The sequence below is a fragment of the Andrographis paniculata genome, unplaced genomic scaffold (genome assembly GCF_009805555.1).
Source record: "Andrographis paniculata isolate CXL003 unplaced genomic scaffold, ASM980555v1 Contig82END, whole genome shotgun sequence".
NCBI classification, from domain to species: domain Eukaryota; kingdom Viridiplantae; phylum Streptophyta; class Magnoliopsida; order Lamiales; family Acanthaceae; genus Andrographis; species Andrographis paniculata.
The window spans coordinates 1,885,918-1,906,858 of record NW_026137620.1 but is presented as its reverse complement, the minus strand read 5'-3'; the positions used below and the strand labels follow the sequence as shown (position 1 = coordinate 1,906,858).

The following is a 20,941-nucleotide window of genomic DNA, read 5'->3' as shown; positions in this document are numbered from 1 at the left end:
CATCGAACACATTGAATTCTGAACTTATTTTTTCATCTAATCCGAGACCAGAAGACTTATTAGTCAGTTTCAAAAGTTTCTCAAATAGATAATATATACTATATATATTGTGCTAATGTGTGTATTGTATTTTTGTAGATGATAAGTGTTTGAGGTTTTAGTCAAGATATTAAAGTGGTGATAAGAGTCAATCTAGAGCTCTATTGTATCCTACAATGTTTAGATTTAGATATTGGATTAGCAGCCGAATGATGATTCCCATAGTAAAACTTTATGAAATCCGAACTAAGTCAACAAACACAGTGATCCTATTGATATACTTCATTCCGAATGACCTATACTCCGAATTATATATATATATGTATTGACGGGAAATGAACCTCAAACAGCGGCCGAGGTCCAGACACGAACAAATAAATGCAGCGGAATAAGAAGTACACCTTAGAAGTGTACCAAAACTAGTCGTCTATGTGTTGGTCAGATAACCAAAACAAAACAATGTTGTGCACGCAAAGTAAAAAAAAGCAGACCGGCACACTATGGGTGTGTTTGTTTGAAGGATTTGGAAGTATTTATACTATTCCCCCCCCCCCCCCCCAAAAAAAAAAATCAAATCAATTTTACATTCAAAACATCACATCAATACTTATTTATATCACGTCATACTACTATTTCAATTCAATTTGTTTACTATTCAATGCTGCAAATACCTTCAGGAAGGCTGCATTAAATTGAACTTCTTTGTCTTCGAACATTCGATAGCTTCTAAGCTTGGTCTCTATGTTGATGAAATTTCACTCGCCATGATGGTCACCTAAATTATTGTATTTGATTGTTGGGGAAAGTATAGTGTTCGACAAAAATTGCTAGATAGTTGTTCTTCCATTGAACACGCTTTCCAAATAAGAAAATTTCATCCTATGTCTTGCCACGGGTATCAAGAGTTTCGTATACCGGATAAGATAAGAACAACTAAATTTTTGGGAAGGAAAACAAATGGAATCAAAGTAAAAGAAATTTAGAGTGTATGAATATAAAATCCTACAAAGTGAAGCCAAACATCCTATAATTATAGATATCGGAAGGTGTCTTTTCATTTGAAACCAATAGACATAAAAAAACATATGTTTGGTTCGATTCAAATTTCAATTCAAACGCCATTTTCCTATAAGCTTGGCAATTTTGTCTCACCCACCACTTGTTTATTGTGACAAAACAGTTAAAGCTTAGTCAGCCATCACCTGATGATCTTGGCTATATATGTGGATTCTGTTTCTGTGGAAGAAATAGGATGACAACCATTTCTTCTTTTGTGCTTCAGTGTTTTCATTGATTTATTTAATTTCATGTAGGTAACAGTTATAAAAAATGAACAAGGTGGAAACTCTGTGTCTACTGTTGTTCTACGAGGAAGCACTGATAGCATATTGGATGACCTTGGAAGAGCAGTTGATGATGGTGTGAATGCTTATAAGGTGTTCGATGTCTCATAAATCTATGAAGTTTTCGCCAACTTCAGTTCTTTTGGTGAATAAAATTATATTTTCTCATCATTCGAAGTCTATATATCTCATCCTACTTCGTAAATTCTTGTCACTAGGCAATGTGCAGGGATAGTCGAATTGTGCCTGGTGCAGCAGCAACTGAAATTGAACTAGCTAAAAGACTGAAGGAGTTCTCTTTCAAAGAAACAGGGTATTTGCTCTTATATCTTTATACATATCTCATAGTTCCATTTGTATTTTTTCGAAGTATATATTCCTTTGGAGTTTGGCACACTTCTCTGACCGCGATTTTCCTTTCACATCAACTGTTAGAGGACGATTATGTTGGCTTATTAAAAGAAAATTTTGTATTACCCTAAAGGCACTTAATCACTTGCTTCCCTAGTGAGGATGAGAAATCGCGGATAGGCGTGAGACTGTCGTTTATTATTTGTAAAATGTTAGCGATGTTTTAATTATCATAAATCCGAAGCTTTAGATGACGAATTGTATAGAGTGGAATCACTCATATCGAAACCTAGAATTACATGCATTAAAAGGGACCAATCGGGTTCGGACATTGATGTCCTGATTCAGAAACAAGGACCTGTATTGGAAAGTTATCCGAGATGGTATCAACGTGCTCCTCTAGACCTTGTTATGGTCTTAGAAATCAGCACTGACATCGGCTTCATAAGCTTTTGTCTTTTGCTAATTGCTATTACGTTTGCTGCAAATAACCTCGGCCCGAGGGACCGGCTTTCTATAGTTTCGTGCAACACTCCTGCTACCAGATTGTTGCGCCTATGCCCAATGGACAGTACCGGGCTAGCGAATGCACTACATGCTGTGGACTTAGTTGTCCCTGGAGATAATACTGATTTTGTGGACGGACTAAAGATTGCTGCTCGGATTCTCGAGGAGAGGATGTACACGAATCCTGTTGCGAGCATTATTGTTTTATCGAATGTGAGTACGAGGCAGCCGAGCTGTGGAATAAACCCGGAGTATCTACATCAATTTCCGGTTTCAATCTGTCCTAAAACGACGCCTCCGACTGGAAACTATCCCTTTCCTGTTCACACCTTTGGCCTTGGCGTGCGCCACGATCCACCTTCATTGTACGGCGTATCTTTAGCATCGAGTGGCGCTTACTCATACGTGGAATCCTACACTGAATTGCAGGACGCCGTCACCGCCTGTTTGGGAGGGCAGTGGCTGTGGGATGCGACTACGGCTTTGGTTGCGAGAATGGAGTCGCAGGAGGCACATGAAAATGGCGGGCTCGCTTTTCTGCTGTCGAATAAGAGCAGCCATGAATTCCAGAGGGTCACCACTGGTGGCTGTAGAGTCTTAGGATTTCCTCTCCTTGTTACTTCTTCGATGATAGATATGCTGCGTAGGTCGTCTACAATCTGGTGAAAATTTTGGTCTGTTTAACGCACGCAGGTTTGCCATTGCAAATTAAACGATGATCGAATGGTGTTCGAAAATTGCATGAAAATGAAGTATATAGTAATGCTTACAAAATGTTGGGTGTTTTTTTTACATATGTAATTTTCATGGAGGAATGTGTAGTGTAGTGCAGTTGTGTCAATATACATATTGTTAGTAATTTTAGCGTAATTGAATTTATTCAATACCAATGAGTGTTGGGATTAAGTGATGCAGGAGTGGGAGAAGAAGCTGAAAAGTTGGCAGCATTAACGCAGCAAGAGATCACCAACAAAACATCAACTTCGATAACTAAACTGCTTTGATTGGAAATGAATTATGGTGAATATCCTATATGGTTGGAAAGCTCTTCGAGTCTACTTTTCAACAAAAAATACGGATCATAAAAATAATACTTCCACTGAAAGTTACGTCTGTTTCACTGAAGCGTGACAGACTGCAAAGAGTCACTGAACCAACTTTTATGTTGCTGATTTTGATGATTCATCTCCTCGTTATGAACCTTGGTTTCTTCGTATTCATAGTACTTATCCATCTTTATTTAAGTTTACATTTATTTGGAGTTTAAGTTGATGCCTATTTTATGACTATCGTTTGTAAGTTTGAGGGGGAATTTTTAAGAATTAAAAATTTACCTTAAGCTATTAAGCTTGTTGGAAGATATTGTCTTCTTATATTTTACTCTAAACTCTCTTAGTGGATTCCTAGAGTGGTGAGTGGTGAGTGTTTTCTTATGGTACCTCCTACTTCTCTAATTTCCCGGCATCATTAAGTGAACTTCGGGATGTGATGTGTGGAGTGCGCACTCGAAAAAGTTTACCGTCTATAAGTCTGTAAGTTCTGTAATTAAATTTATGAGAGAGAATGTAATAGCGAACTTGGTCATGGGCATGACTATGTGGTACGGGCTATTATGAATTTTCCTAAAATTTTAATTTCAAAAGTTGTATTTATTTATAAATTAATGTGTCTAATAATATTTAAATTATGAATTCAAACTTTTGTTTGAAATGAATCAATACATCAATTCCTTTTGAATTCAATTTAATATTTGAATTGAAACAACACACCCATTCATTTTGAAATTGGAATTTAAATTGAACTATTGTGTCTGTTCAATTTAAATGAAATATTACTTATGATCTATTAATAGATGAGTTAGTCTCATTTGCCGATATATTATCTAAACAAGATAAACATATAATTATAGCCTCCACACACATTTTTATTCCCAACGTTCACCTTGTCTCGATATTTTCTACCTGAATTCGATACTGAACTTTGTATTATTCCAATACGAATTTTGTGTATCCCTTGATAGAAATTTGGGTCAAAATATCGTATTCGAAAAATGAGCTCATCACGATACAGAATTATATCCAGCCATTTTCGTTGTTAACCCAGTAAAATTCCCAACGCATATCAGTGTTGCACATATGTGGTTTTGTAATACTTATTAGAACTTTTCCCACTAAAAAAGAAAGTATATGATCAAGGCCAGGCCCGCCATCAACTTGTAGGCTCCTAAGCCGACTACGACAACCAGTTTCTTTAAAAGAACAAAGCTTTAATATGCTAGTTTAGCGTCTATTTTTGTTTTCCATTTATATTTTAAGGTTAAAGGCTTAAATTTTTTATTTAAATAATATTTTTTTATGATATTTTATAAAAATATATAAAAAAAATTGTTTTTTTTTTTAATTTTAAGTTATTATATTTATCATTTTAATCTCATAATTGAAGTATACATCAAAATGGTCCGATATATATATTTTTGTCACAATTAGTCTTTCAATGCCAAAAGTGTGTATGTGCCCACATGGCTCATCGGAGCTTACATGTCCGTCAAATACGTGTCACATGAAGCACATGTGTAATTTTTTTAAAACAAAATAAAAAACTTATATATACTCTTATATTTTAAAAAAGTTAAAAATATTTTTCGTGTCCGCCAAATAGTGCTTACCTGTCGCACACATATGCTCCGGCTTGTTACATGGGTGCTAAGTAGACATCTCTGGCATCGAATGACCAATTGTGTCAAAAATTTTCACTTATGAAACAATTCTATGGGAATTTCAGTTACGTGTCTAAAAGAATGAAAAAATAATTTTTCAAAAATATATATTTTAAAAAAAAACGCTAAATAGTAAAAAAAACATACCTATGATACTTTTACCATTTCCATACCTCATAATTAAATATTTAAAATTATAAATACTAAATAAAAATATATACTCCCTCCGTCATCCAAATGTATGCTCACTTGACCGGACACAAGTTTTAATAAAAGTGAATAATAATGGTTATTTTTTTCTTTTATAGTAAAAAAAAAGTACAAAAATGTAATGATTTTTTACTTAAAAAGAAACGAGAATATTTTTCGATGACAACCGAAAAAAAAAAGTAAACATAGATTTGAATGACGGAGGGAGTATATTTTTAGTTTACTGCCTAGTATAACATAGTAAAAAAATAAAATATTAAAACCATTTCTAATTTTAAAAAATTCAAACGATTAAACATTAATTTGTAAATAAAAAATGTTGCATACATTACACTATGTATATATATATATATAAGTATGTGGGTGGAAAATCCTTTTTAAAATTCATAATATAACTACAAAGCAGGTTTAAATGGCCTCGCAAAGTCAAGACCTTTCATATAGTTCAAAGGTTCTGATACAATATGTGTTGGATAATCATTCAGAAACTTAGATACTCTTTAGGATACGCTTGAATGATCAAAACCTATTTGATTTGCAATGAGTTTTATAATTCGGATTTATATCCTATACTAATTCTAAAATTTTTTACTATCTTCGTCCCGCAACAAGAGTACAATTTATTTTTTACATGTAGATTTTTTAATATTAGTATTATATTGATTTGTAGTAGAAATGACAAATATACCCCTATTAGTATGATATAATTTAAAAGTAATGATGTAACATATTGTATTTATTATATTAGATAGGTAGTACAATTATTAAATTAGGAAATTGTACCCTTTTTGGGACAGACAAAAATAAAAAATGATATCATTTTTATGAGATGAAAGAGTATTATTATTGTTTCATAATGGCTATTGAAGATTGGTGAAACAACTTCTAATTTAATCATAGATATTAAAGAGTTGGTTTCAATTTAATCAATAGCATACAATAGACGGGCTATTGAAGATTGGCGAAACAACTTCTAGTATTCTATGTAAAAATAGTCCTCCAAGTATACTTTTTTCGCTAAAATAATTATTCGGTGCCGGACTCGTCATGCTGGTCTGCCATTGCTGACGTGGCGCTGATGCGGATGACATGTCATCACGTTGATGCCACGTTAGCGCCTCATAGAAATTTTTTTTTTAATTTTTTTTTTGTATTACTGATGTGTCGATGACATATCAGCCGTGTCAGAGCCATTGTCAACAACGGCGGGCCAACAAACCATTTTAGCGAAAAAATTTTGCATGTTAAACTATTTTCACATATAGTTTATTTAATGTTCTAAAATAATAAAAGTTCAGAAATATGACTAAGAACCAGTTTACCTATATAATTGAATTTCGGTTTGACAGTAAATAAAAACACAACAAATGTAAAACAGCATAACACCATTAATTATAATTAATTAGAGAAGCATAGATTAAATTAATTAATTAGGGTTGTACGGCAACACTAACCTTCATTCCCAAAGAGCAATAGTTGGAGACATTGGAGACGAAGTACATCACGCCTTCTCCGGAGAGCGGAAACACCACCGGACCTTCCATGAATGCCGCGAACGCTAATTGATCTCCGCTGCACTGATCAAAATCGCCTCGAGACACCTGAATCACGTTGTAGAGCCCCGACGCGAAGTCGAAATCTGCCGATATGATCTACAGCCAGTCACTAACTCCGATCCGATCCGATCGGATCGAGTGCAAGCAAAAACATGGAAATGAATTTAATAGGCGTACGTACGTACAGAGAGTATCTCCGGCGTGGAATGAATCAGAGTTGGAGGAAGACCAGTTGGCGTAGAAATCGGCGACGGCTGGAATCGTCCAGATGGAGTCTCCGACGATGTGCTGCAACTGCAAGCAATTGGATTTGGAGGCGCTGAGGAGTAGTACGATTATTGGCAGCAGCAGCAGCAGGGCGTTCTTCGAATTCGCCATTGCAGACTGACGTACGGTTTCTGAGGGCGAGGCGGTTACCATTGGAGGGCACCGATTTTGAATTAGAATGAATTATTAGACAATAGGACAATAAGAATGCCTTAGATAAATAAATTTGCAATAGTTTTTAAAACTGCTTATGTATATTAAAATAATTTATGAATTTAAATAAAATGAATGTACCAAATGTTTATAGCAAGGTTGTTGCAGCGACGATTTAGGCCCGAAATGGCGACACTCTGCCTATTATAAATTTCTAATATTTAATTATATAATATAAAATTATAACATCAAATTCAATATCTGAAATTAATTTTTACCATATGCATCCCACATTCTTTTGTATTTGGTGTTTGATTGCCAATTGACGGCCAAATTTCTCACATTTTATCGTAATCATCTGCTTGACCACTAATCTTATCCATCAACTCTTCATCTTTAATTATCTCTTCTAAGACATCATTAAAAAGATCACTCATCTTCAATTCAAAATATTTTGAAGGATTTAGGAACAGAGCAACCATATATAACTTCACCCCCATTTGATTACTTCATCGATCTTCAATTATTAAAAGGATTATCCCCAATGAGGCTTTCATGAAATCAATGTTGATAGAAGATGCCCTTTCTTGTGTCTTCATCACTGATAAAAACACCTATCCAAACTTTTTGGAACCGTCTTAACGTCGGTTACCCTTTTGAAGCTCCTAGTGTTGACATGTGGTTATTTAAATCAGCTACCGTCCGAAGAATGGATAGTAGCTTAGTCCAATCAATTAACCGCCTTTATTTTTATTTGTTGACTTTTATTAATATTTGTAAATATAGAATATTTTATATTTTCTCTGTTCACTTGCAATACATATATTTTAATTTTGGATTGTCATATAAAAAAGTAATCATTTCAAAAGTACTTTATTTTTTTTACAAATATCTCTACTTTTAGAATGAATGAGAGAGTATTATTTTTGGACAATATTTTTTAGTATCATGTAGTTGGAAAACAACCCATGCGTTTCTTTTGAGTTTTTTTTTTTTTTTTTCCTTTTTTTTACTGTTTGGATTTTAAGTTTTTTAAAAAATATAATTATATTTTTTACAAAAATATGACATTAAGATCATTTAGATAACAAAAATTCAAACTTTCAAACTGAGTCTAAAAAAAAAAAAAAATCCTCTTATTAAACATACTAACTTAAAAATAGAAATAAAAACAAACAACAAAACGAAACTGATTGTTCTGATGATCAGCTTAAGATCCTACAATGTTCAAAGGCGAGGGCTGGCCTTGGTTATATATATCTATATATATATTCGTTTTGGCTAAAGATCAAGATGATCCCAGCCCTCAAGACCATCTCCCATGGTGTATCTACGAGTTAAGTCTTGCAAAATTAAGTGGAACTCGTTCAGCTGTCATCCCTATATCGACACAACTGCACATTGTCTTCGCCTCCATGAAAACTTCAGATGTAAAACCTTAACATTTTGTAAGCATTATTATGAACTTTATTTTCATGCAATTTCAAACTCCATTCGATCATCGTTTTGCAATGGCAAACCTGTCTGCGTTGAAAAGACCAAATTTGAAGAGGCAGTACAGTACCTACAATTTTCACGAATCAATTAATAACTCTACACGACCTGCGCAGCATATCTGTCATCGACCAAGTCACAAAGAGAGGAAATCCTATCACTCTACATCCACTGGTTGTCGCCCTCTGGAATTCATGGCTGCTCTTCTTCGACAGTAGAAATGCCAGCCCGCCATTTTCATACCCCTCTGCCGACTCTATTCTCTCAACCAAAGCCATAGTCTCATCCCACAGCCACTGCTTGACCATACTGTTCGGCTCGGCGAGCAATCTAAAAGCATTAAAACTATTACTCATAGATGCGAATCCGGGACCAACACTCTCCACCCTATTGATATCATCTTCAATGTCATCAGGAATTCCAAGGAAAATCGACAGCAAATCCATGTGTTCGCTCCCTAGATCTCGACTCGTCAGATTACGCTGAATCGACTGCGCACGCATCAGAACCTTGTCAATAATCCATAGTCTTATCTGCGACGTTGGTTCTGTATACACTGCGAATGCTCTTACATGCCTTCTTAAATTCATATTTTCTTCGGTTGTCTCAGGGATGCCTCCGAATGTGACCAGAAAGAATTTTCTCTCATTAGCATAGAGGTTGCCGATATTAAATTCGGCGCCGTACGGCAATCTCTGGATGTTGAACTTGGCATATTGGATTCTTTGGAGGTGTAACAGGGGTAGCGTCGAAACGTTTAGCCGGATGTTTTGAGCGACGACACTCTGGAGCCCTCCCAAGCAGGTAGCGACGGCATCCTGCAATACCGCGTAGGATTCTACGTATGAGTAAGTGCCGCTCGATTCTAAAGATACGCCGTACAATGCGAGTGGATCGTGGCGCACGCCAAGGCCAAAGGCGTGAACCGGAAAGGGATGGTTTCCGGTTGGAGGCATCATTCTAGGACTGATTGAATCCGGCAATTGATTTAGATACTCCGGATTTATTCCACAGCTCGGCTGCCTCGTACTCCAGCTATGGTTACTCACATTCGATAAAACAATAATGCTCGCAACAGGATTCCTGTAGATCCTCTCCTCCAGTATCTGAGCAGCAATCTTTAGTCCGTCCACAAAATCGGTTGGACCTCCGGGGACAAGCAAGCTGACAACATGTAGTGCATTCGGTAGCCCAGTACTGTCCATCGGGCATAGGCGCAATAATCTGGTAGCAGGAGTGGTGCACGAAACTATAGAAAATCGATCCTTCGGGCCGAGGTTATTTGCAACAAATTTAATAGCATTTTGCACAAGACAAAAGCTCATTATGTCGATATCAGTGCTGATATCTACGACCATAACAAGGTCTAGAGGCGCACGTTGATACCATCTCGGATAACTTTCCAATCCAGGTCCTTCGATCTGAATCAGGACATCAATGTCCGAACCGGACTGCTGCCCTTCAATGAATGTAGTTCTAGGTTTCGGTATGTACTGCATTAAATCGTAAATTTCGAAAATATGATCGATAGGGGAACTAGGTGGAGGTCGATCATCATTGAACGGAGGACGCTCACAAGGGGCTGTACCGGAAGGTCCTGTCGACGTCTTCCATTGCAAAGAGATGAAATCAGCATAAATATATATGATGATGATGATGATGATGAGTAAAAGGTGTATTTACAGACCAGTTCAAAACAAGATTCCCAATATACGAAATTATTTCTAAGAAGATTGATCATTAGATTACAATTGTCAATAATAAATGACTCGTTCTACAAAACTTCTAAAAAGAACTCGAAGAGGACATGAAAGTTAGATTCAGGCCAAGAAAGGTAACTTTGATGATCCGAACAATGTAGAGATGAACTTGATATATATATATATATATATATATTAACAGGAAATTAAAATCAGGAATCATTCCTTCACTCAGCTCCGATTTCCCCAAATTCCATTGAAATGCAAATCAAGAAAACATGCATGAAGGCATTGGATGAGTATATATACAGCAACTGAACTGAAGAGATAAAACAAAAAGTGCATAAAAACTAGGTTTGAAGAATATAATGACTGACGAGATAGTCAAGAAGTAGAAGAGCACTCACATCCATGTAAGATTTCTTCTTAGTGATCGAATGTTCCTGAAAACTCAATTCTTGATCTTCTTGGGATTAGAAACGGATTTATTTTCTAATTCTGGAGATTATATATATATATGATGACTTTTGGAGGCAGGGCAAGAAATGCCTCGTGTTTGAGGGATTAATTAACTAGAATATTAATCATCCAACATTACAATAAGAATAACACAAGTATTATGTGTTTATATACGATTACATTTTATAAGGTGGCATAAGGTGTAGCTAACGAATACGTATGCCAGAGAGCCATACGTGTGTGTTGTCCACCCCGACCCAAGACATATACTAGCACGGGTTGGGTCGAGGTCATGGGCTTCGAGAATGCTTGGCCTCGTGAGGCCTATTTTATAGTATTCTAGAGATGAGTCGAAAGGATATCAAAGCACTAATTAGACATGCATGAATATGAATTTCCAATTTGAAATGTCACATTTGATGGTCGAAGTCGACGATTGGCTGGTTACCAACAATAATGGTTGGCAGTTTCACCTCCGGGCAATGATTTTGGGAGTTTTCGACTTCAGAACTTCAATTCCCCAAGGGTAGAGATGACTACTGATATAAAATTTTGTGGGGTTGTTTTGTTGGTTTAGGTTATGGTTTAGGGCGGGTTCTTTTGAGTTTGTCAGCTGTTTACTTGTGTTTGTACCGATTTTGTGTTTCTTGGGTGACTTGGACTGAGGCTAAAACCAAACCCTAGTTGAAACTTTTGTTTGATTTTTGTTGGTCTTTTTTTTTTTTAATAAAATCAAATTTATTCCGCGTTTATTTCATAACACTATAAAAGGGCACTCCTTCCATTCCAAAAAGATTACACAAACCTTCTCTTATCTCTTCTTCTAAACTACTAAGTTATAAGAAGACTTCTACTAATTCCAACAATTAATTAACTTACACAAGTTTTGGGATAGTGTAAGTTAATTGCACTATATATCTTCTACGTATTCCAACAATTCATTAACAAATAGAAAGTGCCACTTTACGAGTATTCTCGTTGAACGTTTTCCACCATTTTAGGGGCAGATTCAGTAAATTTGAAACACCAATATATGTATGTATATATCGGTCACTCGCAATGAAGCATTTATACCAATAGGATCACTGTGAAAGATAAATTTAGTCTGATACTACTCTCAACTTGCAAAACTCATTAGATATAACCTCCAGGACTAGAGCATCAATCGGTTTTTTTTCATCCAAGAAGACGAAGAGTTTTTCAGAAACATTTGATCAATAAAAAGAAATCTAATATGGATGTGAGTTCTCCTATACTTCTTAACCATATATCTCGTCATTCTTTAAACCTTTCATGCCTTTTTTGTTTAATATAATTGATCAGTTTCTGTATAATTATTCAATGGATTCATGATTTCTTGAATTACATTTTCATGGAAGCTGTGCAGATAAGAGTTGAGACAATGAATGATTCTGTTTTTAATTTCCTGTTAAGATATATATAAATTCTCTGTTATTATACGCAATTCACATTATTTGGATCAATTAGTTTCTGTTATCCTGCAGTTGTTCTTGATCATGGAAGTTAACTTTCTTGGCCTGATATTTTTTGAATGGATTTATATCGACAATCTAACTTGCCTTCTTCCAGTTTATTTATGTTTCCAAAACACTACTAATTTTAATTAGTTCTGATTATTATCCATCTAATCATGTTTACCTGTTAGTCGTTGTCATCATACATTTATGCTGATTTCATCTTGTTGCAATGGCAGACGTCAGCTGGACCTTCGCATACAGCCCTTGGCGAGCGCACTCGCTTTGATGATGATCAACCTCCGCCTAATGGCCCGATCGACCTAAATTTTGAATATGATGAAGTAATGCCGGAAATACCAATACCTGAAAAGGTGATTGAAGGGCATCAATTGGGTTCGGACATTGATGTTCTGTTTACGATGAAAGGACCGCATTTGCAAAGCTATTCGAGATGGTATCAATGCGCTCCTCTAAACCTTGTTATGATCGTAGATATTATCAGTGATATGGACACAACAAACATTCGTCATGTGCAAAATGCTGTTAGATTTGTTGCAAACAACCTTGGCCCGAGGGACCGCCTCTCTATAGTTTCGTGCGACAAGTCGCCTTACAGATTATCGTCGACTAGAAGGCCTGAATAATGCCAAGGCACAAATAAAGGGATCAATCTAGAAAAAAAAAAAAAAAAAAGCAGAACTGAAGGCGCTTCACCAAGAAAAGTCAGTCTTGGAAGGCCATATAAATGATGAGCAGCGCCTGATTGATCGATACCAAAACAATGCAGCCGACCTGGACCAGGAGTTGAAGATTCACGTCCGATCCCAACTCATAAAGCAGTATTAGTCGACTGCCAATAACAGACGACGCTCCAGAACAGAAGACAAATGGTCCCAAATAAAACTTGTTTTAGGATCTCTTTTGTAAACTTTTGGAAACTTTGACTTGGTAAATAAATTTTCATCCTATTTTTAAGGATCACTTTTCAAATTTCCAACTCTCAGGTAACCAATCAATTCATCACCCTTATAAATATTTGCAGTCCTTGCAAATCAACAGATAAGCATTTACTCACAAATCAACCTTGAAAACGCCTGCCCACAAGTATTAAAATGCCACCTCATCGTCCTCATGTTCCTGTAAACAATTGATAATGTGTTATCTAACCCTTTTTTGTGGGTAATCATCCAGTTGGAGGTCATGCCGAAGACCTGCTATGCATCCTCAAACAATTAGATTTCAAATTCAGATTTTCCCAACGAGGCAGAAAGACCATTCATCGTGTTATTCGCCTGATGGAAAATGTGCTAGAAGGATACGAAACTCTTCGGGATATACAAAATTGCCTTCCCGACATTGATCATCACATGGATTTGATTGAACATCATGTGACAGCCATACTCCCAGACCTTGGCTGGGATCACACCTTCTCCAATCAACGTGTGGTCTTTTCAAGGTTACGCACTCTTGTTGATCGTGAACGCCAAGCCGTGACAGACATGAAAGCTCGGACCGACTATGATCTTGAGAAGATATAGGACCAATGGGAGAAGTACCGACCTGGCTTAGAGAACCTTATTGATGAAGAACCAGAGCTAGTCCCTAATCACTGGAATGAAGCTTCTGACTCAGAAGGAAGTAATTCTCTGCACAACTCAACATCTGATAATGAATGAACCCCTATTAGGTTCGAACCCTTGGTAAATGGGTTCTGAATAAACTTACTGTTTCATGCTTTCTTGTTATCTGAAAAGGCAGGAAAATACCTCTTCAGATATCTAGCATTAATACAGTCATGTACCCTTTTTATAATAATAAATGCACCATTTCTGATCTCCTTTTGAATTATGAATGGTCCCTCCCAATTCGGGGACCACTTTCCTAATTGATCAAACTTCTTATATGTTGGAAGAATAGTCTTCCAAACCAAATCTCCTTCTTTGAATGTTCTGTAAAAGATTTTCTTTCCATAAGTCTTGGCCCTGATCTCATTTTGTTTTACAATTTGATCAATTGCATAAAGTCGGTTGACATCGTGACTTTCCAATTGCTGCAACATCATTTGTTGGTATTCCTCAGTAAATTCATCATTGGTAAAGCTTGTGCGTCCAGATGAGACATGCACTTCAGCTGGCAACACAACATCTTGCCCAAAAGTAAGTTGATATGGCAAAAACCCTGTGGCAGAACTTCTGTTATTCCTATGTGCCCATAAGGCTCGTGATAACAACAAATGTCATTTCCTTGGGTTCCCTTCAATCGTTTTCTTGATAATTCCAATAATAATCTTGTTAGTTGTTTCTGCCTGCCCATTAGCCTGGGGATAATAAGGCGAAGAATGATTCAAACGAATACCAAACTCTGCCAAAAAGCTTAAAAACTTCTCCCCAGTAAAGACCAGACCTTGGTCGGTTGTTACTGAATGAGGAATACCATACCTATATATGATCTGATTCAGCACAAAATCAATCACCTCCTTCTGATCCACACTTTTCAGAGCAACCGCCTCCACCTATTTGGTGAAATAATCTGTTGCAACCAGAATAAAACAATGATTCTTGGACGAGGGATAATGGATTTTACCAATGATATCCATAGCCCAAGATTTAAAGGGCCATGGTTTTACCATAGCTTGCAATTCTATGACTGGTAAATGAATTAACTGCCCATGCCTCTGACATTCTTGGCAGCCCTTGGCAAATTGTATGCAATCTTCAAAAATCTTTGGCCAAAAGAAATCTAAACGATGGATAGCCCATCTCATATTCAGACCTGCCCGATGAGCTCCACAAATTCCGTTGTGCACTTCTGTCATCACCTCCAAAGCTTGCTTGGGCCCCAAATATTTCAAGAGCAATCCTTCGAATGTTCTTTTATATAACACTCCTTCCACCAATTGGAATCGCAGAGCTTTCAGTCGAATTCTAATCGGTACATTTGCTCATGGATCTTGTAAGTATAAGACAAGTTCTGTCCTCCAGTCGGCTCCTGTTTCAGTCCTCTAGTCGGCTCCTGTTTCAGTCTCAGGGCCGACCTCTGCGCACATATCTTTTAGAATTCCCTTGCAAGCTTTTTGAGTTAAATCATCCGCAAATTGATTCTCCTTTCTAGGGACGAACTCAATTATCACTTTGGAGATCTTCGATAGCAACTGACCTACCAAATCCCTGTACCTCCGTAAGTGGGGATAATTGCAAACATACTGTTTGTTTACTTGGTTGATCACCAATTGAGAATCCCCTTTTATAATAACCGACTGAACTCTTCTGGCTATCAAAGCCTCCAATCCCAAGATTAGAGCCTCATACTCTGCTGAATTATGGGTCATGGCTTCCAATTGTAGCTGCAAATTGATTATTTGACCATCTGGTCCTTTCAACAAGACACTTGCACCCGATCTGTTTCCTGAGGTATAATCATCAAAAAACATTAACCAATTTCGGGTGCTTACATAAGATATACACCCAGTCGGTTGCTCCTCATGACCTGTAAAGTCTGCCAAAAAATCTGTTATTGCTTGGCCTTTAACCGCCCTCAAAGGAGAATGATACAAATCAAAATGGGCTAATTTAATGGCCCACTTCATAAGCCTGCCCTGCATCATAGGTCTTTGCAAAATTAACTTGATTAGATCAATCTTTGAAATAACCTCAACTCTTCTGGGCAATATATAATGTTCGAGTTTGGTGCATGCGAATACCAGTGAATAACACATCTTCTTTGGCATTGTATAATTTAACTCTGGTCCTGTGAGAGTCTTGCTCAAATAATAAATTGCCCTTTCCATTCCATCATCTCCATCTTGAGCTAGTAAGAAACTGACCACTTCATAGGTATTTGCCAAATAAAGTTTGAGGGGCCAACCTTCCTTGGGAGGCATCAACATAGGTGGTTGAGCCAATGCTTGCTTTATAGCCTCTAAAGTCGTCTGTTGGTCTGGTCCCCACTCAAAGGCACTTCCTCCTGCCTTCAATAATTTAGTGATTAGTCTAACCTTACCAGCAGCATTGGAAATGAACCGCCTGAGATAATTCACCTTCCCCAACAGACTTTGAATTTCCTTAACCGTCTTAGGTGGTCGGCTGGCAAGAATTACCTTGGCTTTATTAGCATCGATCTCAATGCCCCTTTCATGAACCAAGAACCCCAAGAAGCTCCCGGCTGGTATACCGAAAACACACTTAGTCGGGTTCATTTTCAATTTGTACTTCTTCAGCCGACTGAAAGCATCCTTAAGATCCCTCAAATGTTCCTCAAAACTAGAAGATTTGACAATGACATCATTAATATACACTTCCATAGACTTACCAATGAAATCGTGAAAAATTGAGTTCATGGCTCTTTGATAGGTCGCTCCAGCATTCTTCAAATCAAAAGGCATAACTGTCCACTCATAAATGCCTAATGCTCCTGGACATCTAAATGTTGTCTTGTGAATGTCCTCCTCTGCCAAAAAGATTTGGTTATATCATGCATAACCATCCATCAAACTGAGAATTCTGTGTCCTGCTGTTGAGTCAATTAGCATGTCGGCCATAGGCATCACATACTCATATTTAGGGGTGGCCATATTAAGATCTCTAAAATCAATGCATATCTTGATCTTACCATTTTTCTTAACCACTCGCACAATATTGGCCAACCAATCCGCATAACGGCAAGGTCGGATAAAACCTACTTTAAGAAGCTTTTGAATCTCTTCTTTGATCTGAGGCATCAACTCGGGACTCATACGTCTTGGAGATTGCTTACAAGGCTTATAACCCTTTTTAATGGGCAATCGATGTTCTATCAAACTTCGTTTCAAACAGGGCATTTCTGAATAGTCCCAAGCTAAACAATCAATATTGTTTCTTATAACCTCGAGCATCAATGTTTGTTGCTCTTTAGATAAATAACCACTCATTCTGATTATTTTTGGAACCAGGTCGATTCCTAAGTTAAATTCCAGCAGAGGATCTTGTGCTGAAAAAGTTGGCTCTGTTTTCTCTAATAGATCAGGCCAACGAAATTATTCATCTTATTGGAAATGAACATCATGTATCTTTTTGATTTTTTCTACTTTTTTCAAAAGTTGATCTAAATAATACTGATTAATAAGTAAATTACAATATTGTAATTCTACTTCTTCCATCAAAAATATATTATAAAAAGTAGGTCTGGCTTACTCAAGAGCCGTATAGTACAACTGTTCTTTCAAAAGAACATTGAATTCTAGCCAATGAATTTAAAACCCTTCTTTGGGTAGTCATTAGCCATAAAAAACTGATACATTGGAGGTACATAACCAAAATAAAAAACTGATTCTTAAACTTGTTCTGATGCTCCAAAAGAATTGTCATTTACCTCCATTTTGAAGACCTGGTTGCCTTCCCAGAACATCAATTGTTGATGCAGTGTTGATGGTACACATTTAGATGTATGAATCCAATCTCGTCCAAGTATGATTGAATATGTGGTATCTGCATCCACCACGAAGAAGACAGAAGAAATCTTCTTTGGACCGACTTCAATTGAGGCGACCAACATGCCTTCTGGTCTGGTCGGCTGCCCTGTAAACTAGTCATCTCAAAATCCACAGGAGATAGATCATGAATTCTCTTTCCTAACTTCTTGAGAGTCTGTAATGGCATTACATTGAAGACGGCCCCATTATCTATGAAAACCTTTGTGATTGGTTTCCCACAAATATGAGCATTAACGTACAGAGGCTTCAAATGAGATGCCATGCCTTCTGGAATGGGAGGGAAGACTATTGGAGGGACCTCTGATTGAAAATCAGGGTCCGCAATTTTTGCCCATTCTGGCTCTTCTATAGACTCATCCACCAGACTCGCCCATAAAGGTTCTTTCTTAACCCAATTAATCTCTGTCATTCGGTAGGGGATACGTGGCCCTAGTTGAGATTTGACAGACATTGAACCCTTCTCTGGAATTTCGTCTCCAACTTCAATTTCGGGTTGAACAGTCAAAGATTCCAAACGAAACTCCTCCGGTGGTGGGTTAATGTTAACCTTCTCACAATATTGACATCTGAAACCCTTAACTCTTTCATCAGACAAGCCTTTATCCTTCTTTTGCATGGACCGACCTACCTCATTGTAATTAGCAGTGTCCCGTACGCTGGTCGGCTACTTTCATGAGGCAGCCCCGATGAGCCGACCTTCATCTGCCTCATTCGGCTGCTCAAACGAAACGATCCTGATGGACCGACCTCCCTCTGAATACTTAGCAGCGCCTCAGGTGTCATTCGGTTGCTTTGATGAGGCGATCTTGTCTCTGTATCTTGCAGCGTACCTGCGCTTGGCATTCCGAATCTGAGTGCGATTCATGCCTGGGAAGCGAGGATCCACGTCAATTGGTAAAGATTTTTTATTTCGAGTCCATTTGCTTCCGACCGAACCCGTTCTCCTGGTCGGGTGGTCCCGAACCAAAACTTGTTCCTTCAATTCCATATTAAAAGAACCATCTTGGTTATCCCATTTTTCAGCCACTGTTTTTTCACAAACGTTGAGTTTCTCCTCTGGTCGGCCACTGTTTGATGAACTCCCTTTTTCTTTTCTGGAAGTTGCTTGTATATTAACCATCGCTGTGGTTACTTTCGGAAATGGTTGCTGCTCCACTCCCATAGTAATATATTTGAGCCGACCTGCCTTAATAGCCTTTTGGATCTCATTTCGAAAATGAGTGCATTGACTTGTATTATGTGTGAAGGAGTTATGCCACTTACAGTATGGCCTCCCTTTGATTTCTTCCTTGGTAGCCAACCTCTACCCCTTTGGAATTCGGATTTGACCATCTGTTAGCAGAATATCAAATATCTCGTCGGCCTTTGAATTGTCAAAGGTCGGTTGCTCTTTAGCTTCAGTTCCTGGTGCTGGCTTTAACTTTGAGCATACATAAGGCTTCCCAGAAATTATTTCGGCCGCCATCTCCTCTGTTTGATCATAATCAATATCGTATGATTCTGTTTCCATACTAGCCATATGTTGACCTTTATTACGCCTGAAATTTTGATCCATTTCCCTGAAAAGAGATTCTAAACGTCCAGCCTTGGATGCGAGGCTTGCCAAATCCTCGACATCATGTGCAGTAAGTGCATCTCTTAGGCGACCATGCATATTTCGGACCACTAAGTTGGTCATCTCTTTTTCATTGATTATTGTAGGACACCGTCCTTTCATCAATCGCACCATTTCAATAAATTGTGAAGCTGACTCCTCTGGATATTGTTTCATTTCCAATAAATCCGTCAAAGAAACCGTTGGCAAGGGATTGAAAAATCTGGCATGAAATGCCATCTCTAAACCTTCCCAAGTTTGTATCTGCCAAGGTGGCAGACTTACAAACTATGAAAAAGCAGTCCTAGTTAGGGACAATCCAAACAGTTGTAACTTGTAAAAAGGATTGTTACCAATTTCCCCTAACTGTGTTGTAAAACACCCCACATGCTATATAGTGGATGATCCATCCTCTCCGGAAAAAGCATGAAAATCTGGTGGCCTGTAATTCCTTGGGAGAGGATATTCATTAATAATCATTTCTGGAAAAGGTCTTTGATAGGCAGGTCGGTTGGCCATCTGAGGATTTAGACCAAACTGAACCCTCAATACGTGAGCAATTTCATCGCCCAAACGAAAATGTTGATGATCAGGAATATCAATGGAATTTTGCACAGGAATAAGAATAGGATCTTGCACATGTCCCCCTGGCCTTTCCTCCCTTATAATGTTCGGCTGCACATTCTCAACCCTTGGTCCCAAAGGAATATTATTTGGGAAAGTCAGAGGAGTCTTTCCCCTACATGTTCGGTTGAACGTTGTGGCGCTCGGAAGTGTGCTGTCCACATATGATGGCCCTGCGAAATTTGCTTGCATTCTCGATGGTGACACACCTGGCAGCGTCTGGGTGGGTTGAAGAGTAACCCTTGATAACGCCTGATCTAACATGTTCTGTATCAGATTTTGCTACTCGCGCAACATATTTTGCATCGCCGAAGTATGCTGATTGTTCAATTGTTGAACATAAGACAACCAATCTGTTGGTGGTTGGGGAATCTCCCTTGAATTTGGCATGACGGGTGGTGAAATATTTTCTCCGACCGGTGCTGATGATGATTGAGGTTGTGTGCCTGCCATATTGAACTTTTTGATGATTCGGCCAGACCTCAGTCGTATGAAATTCTCTGGTAATGTAGGATCAGCAATCTTGCCTTTCTCCCACTGTGGTCACCAATTTGTTGATGTATTTTTTCAACAAACAAAAAAGTAAAATTCAAAGATATGGAAATATCCTTAAATTTGATTAATTAGCGCCTGAGATTAGGAATCTCTAAACATTGTACGGTACATAAGATAATTAATTGGAAAATTAAAATACTGGAAATTTAAAGTGGTGATCCCCGAATCTGAATTTGCTTTTGTTGAAGTTGATTGAAGATATATTCTCCAGAAAAATCCAAATCCTTAAATATTCCTTGAGAAACGGTACTGGAAACCGTCGCCCGAACGGTTACAACGTCTCTTTTTCAACCGTCTGCTAACCCTTCTCCTATTGACACGTGCCCTCAACCGACCACAGTATCATTCTCACTTACTCTCAACAGTATCCGATTCTTTGGACCGACCGCAGACTTTTCCGCCTTGTTGGTCCGACTGCAAACCTCCCG

At 37.7% G+C, this 20,941-nt stretch overlaps 2 protein-coding genes across 2 annotated transcripts; both read right to left on the bottom strand.

The window, feature by feature from the left end:
• Nucleotides 1–3,120: 3,120 nt before the first annotated feature.
• LOC127241226 (mavicyanin-like) lies at nucleotides 3,121–7,141 on the bottom strand. The gene is made up of 4 exons (XM_051260157.1): nucleotides 6,908–7,141; nucleotides 6,621–6,805; nucleotides 4,892–4,956; nucleotides 3,121–3,235 (listed from the first exon to the last, which is right to left on the bottom strand). Exons 1-4 carry the CDS (start codon nucleotides 7,098–7,100, stop codon nucleotides 3,121–3,123), a joined length of 558 nt encoding a protein of 185 aa, XP_051116114.1. The 5' UTR covers nucleotides 7,101–7,141.
• A 1,581-nt stretch (nucleotides 7,142–8,722) lies between these two features.
• On the bottom strand, nucleotides 8,723–10,135 carry LOC127241225 (E3 ubiquitin-protein ligase WAV3-like). The gene has a single exon (XM_051260156.1). It carries the CDS (start codon nucleotides 10,133–10,135, stop codon nucleotides 8,723–8,725), a length of 1,413 nt encoding a protein of 470 aa, XP_051116113.1.
• Between the last annotated feature and the right edge of the window lie 10,806 nt (nucleotides 10,136–20,941).

Bases quoted from the DNA above. Each gene is read 5' to 3' on its own strand.
- LOC127241226 (XM_051260157.1), bottom strand. From the start codon at position 7,100: ATGGCGAATTCGAAGAACGCCCTGCTGCTGCTGCTGCCAATAATCGTA. The intron at 6,806-6,907 runs GTACGTACGTAC...TCATATCGGCAG, and splicing joins CCACGCCGGAGATACTCTCT to ATTTCGACTTCGCGTCGGGG. The intron at 4,957-6,620 runs GTTAGTGTTGCC...ATTCGATGCCAG, and splicing joins ATTGCTCTTTGGGAATGAAG to AGATGTCTACTTAGCACCCA.
- LOC127241225 (XM_051260156.1), bottom strand. From the start codon at position 10,135: ATGCAGTACATACCGAAACCTAGAACTACATTCATTGAAGGGCAGCAG.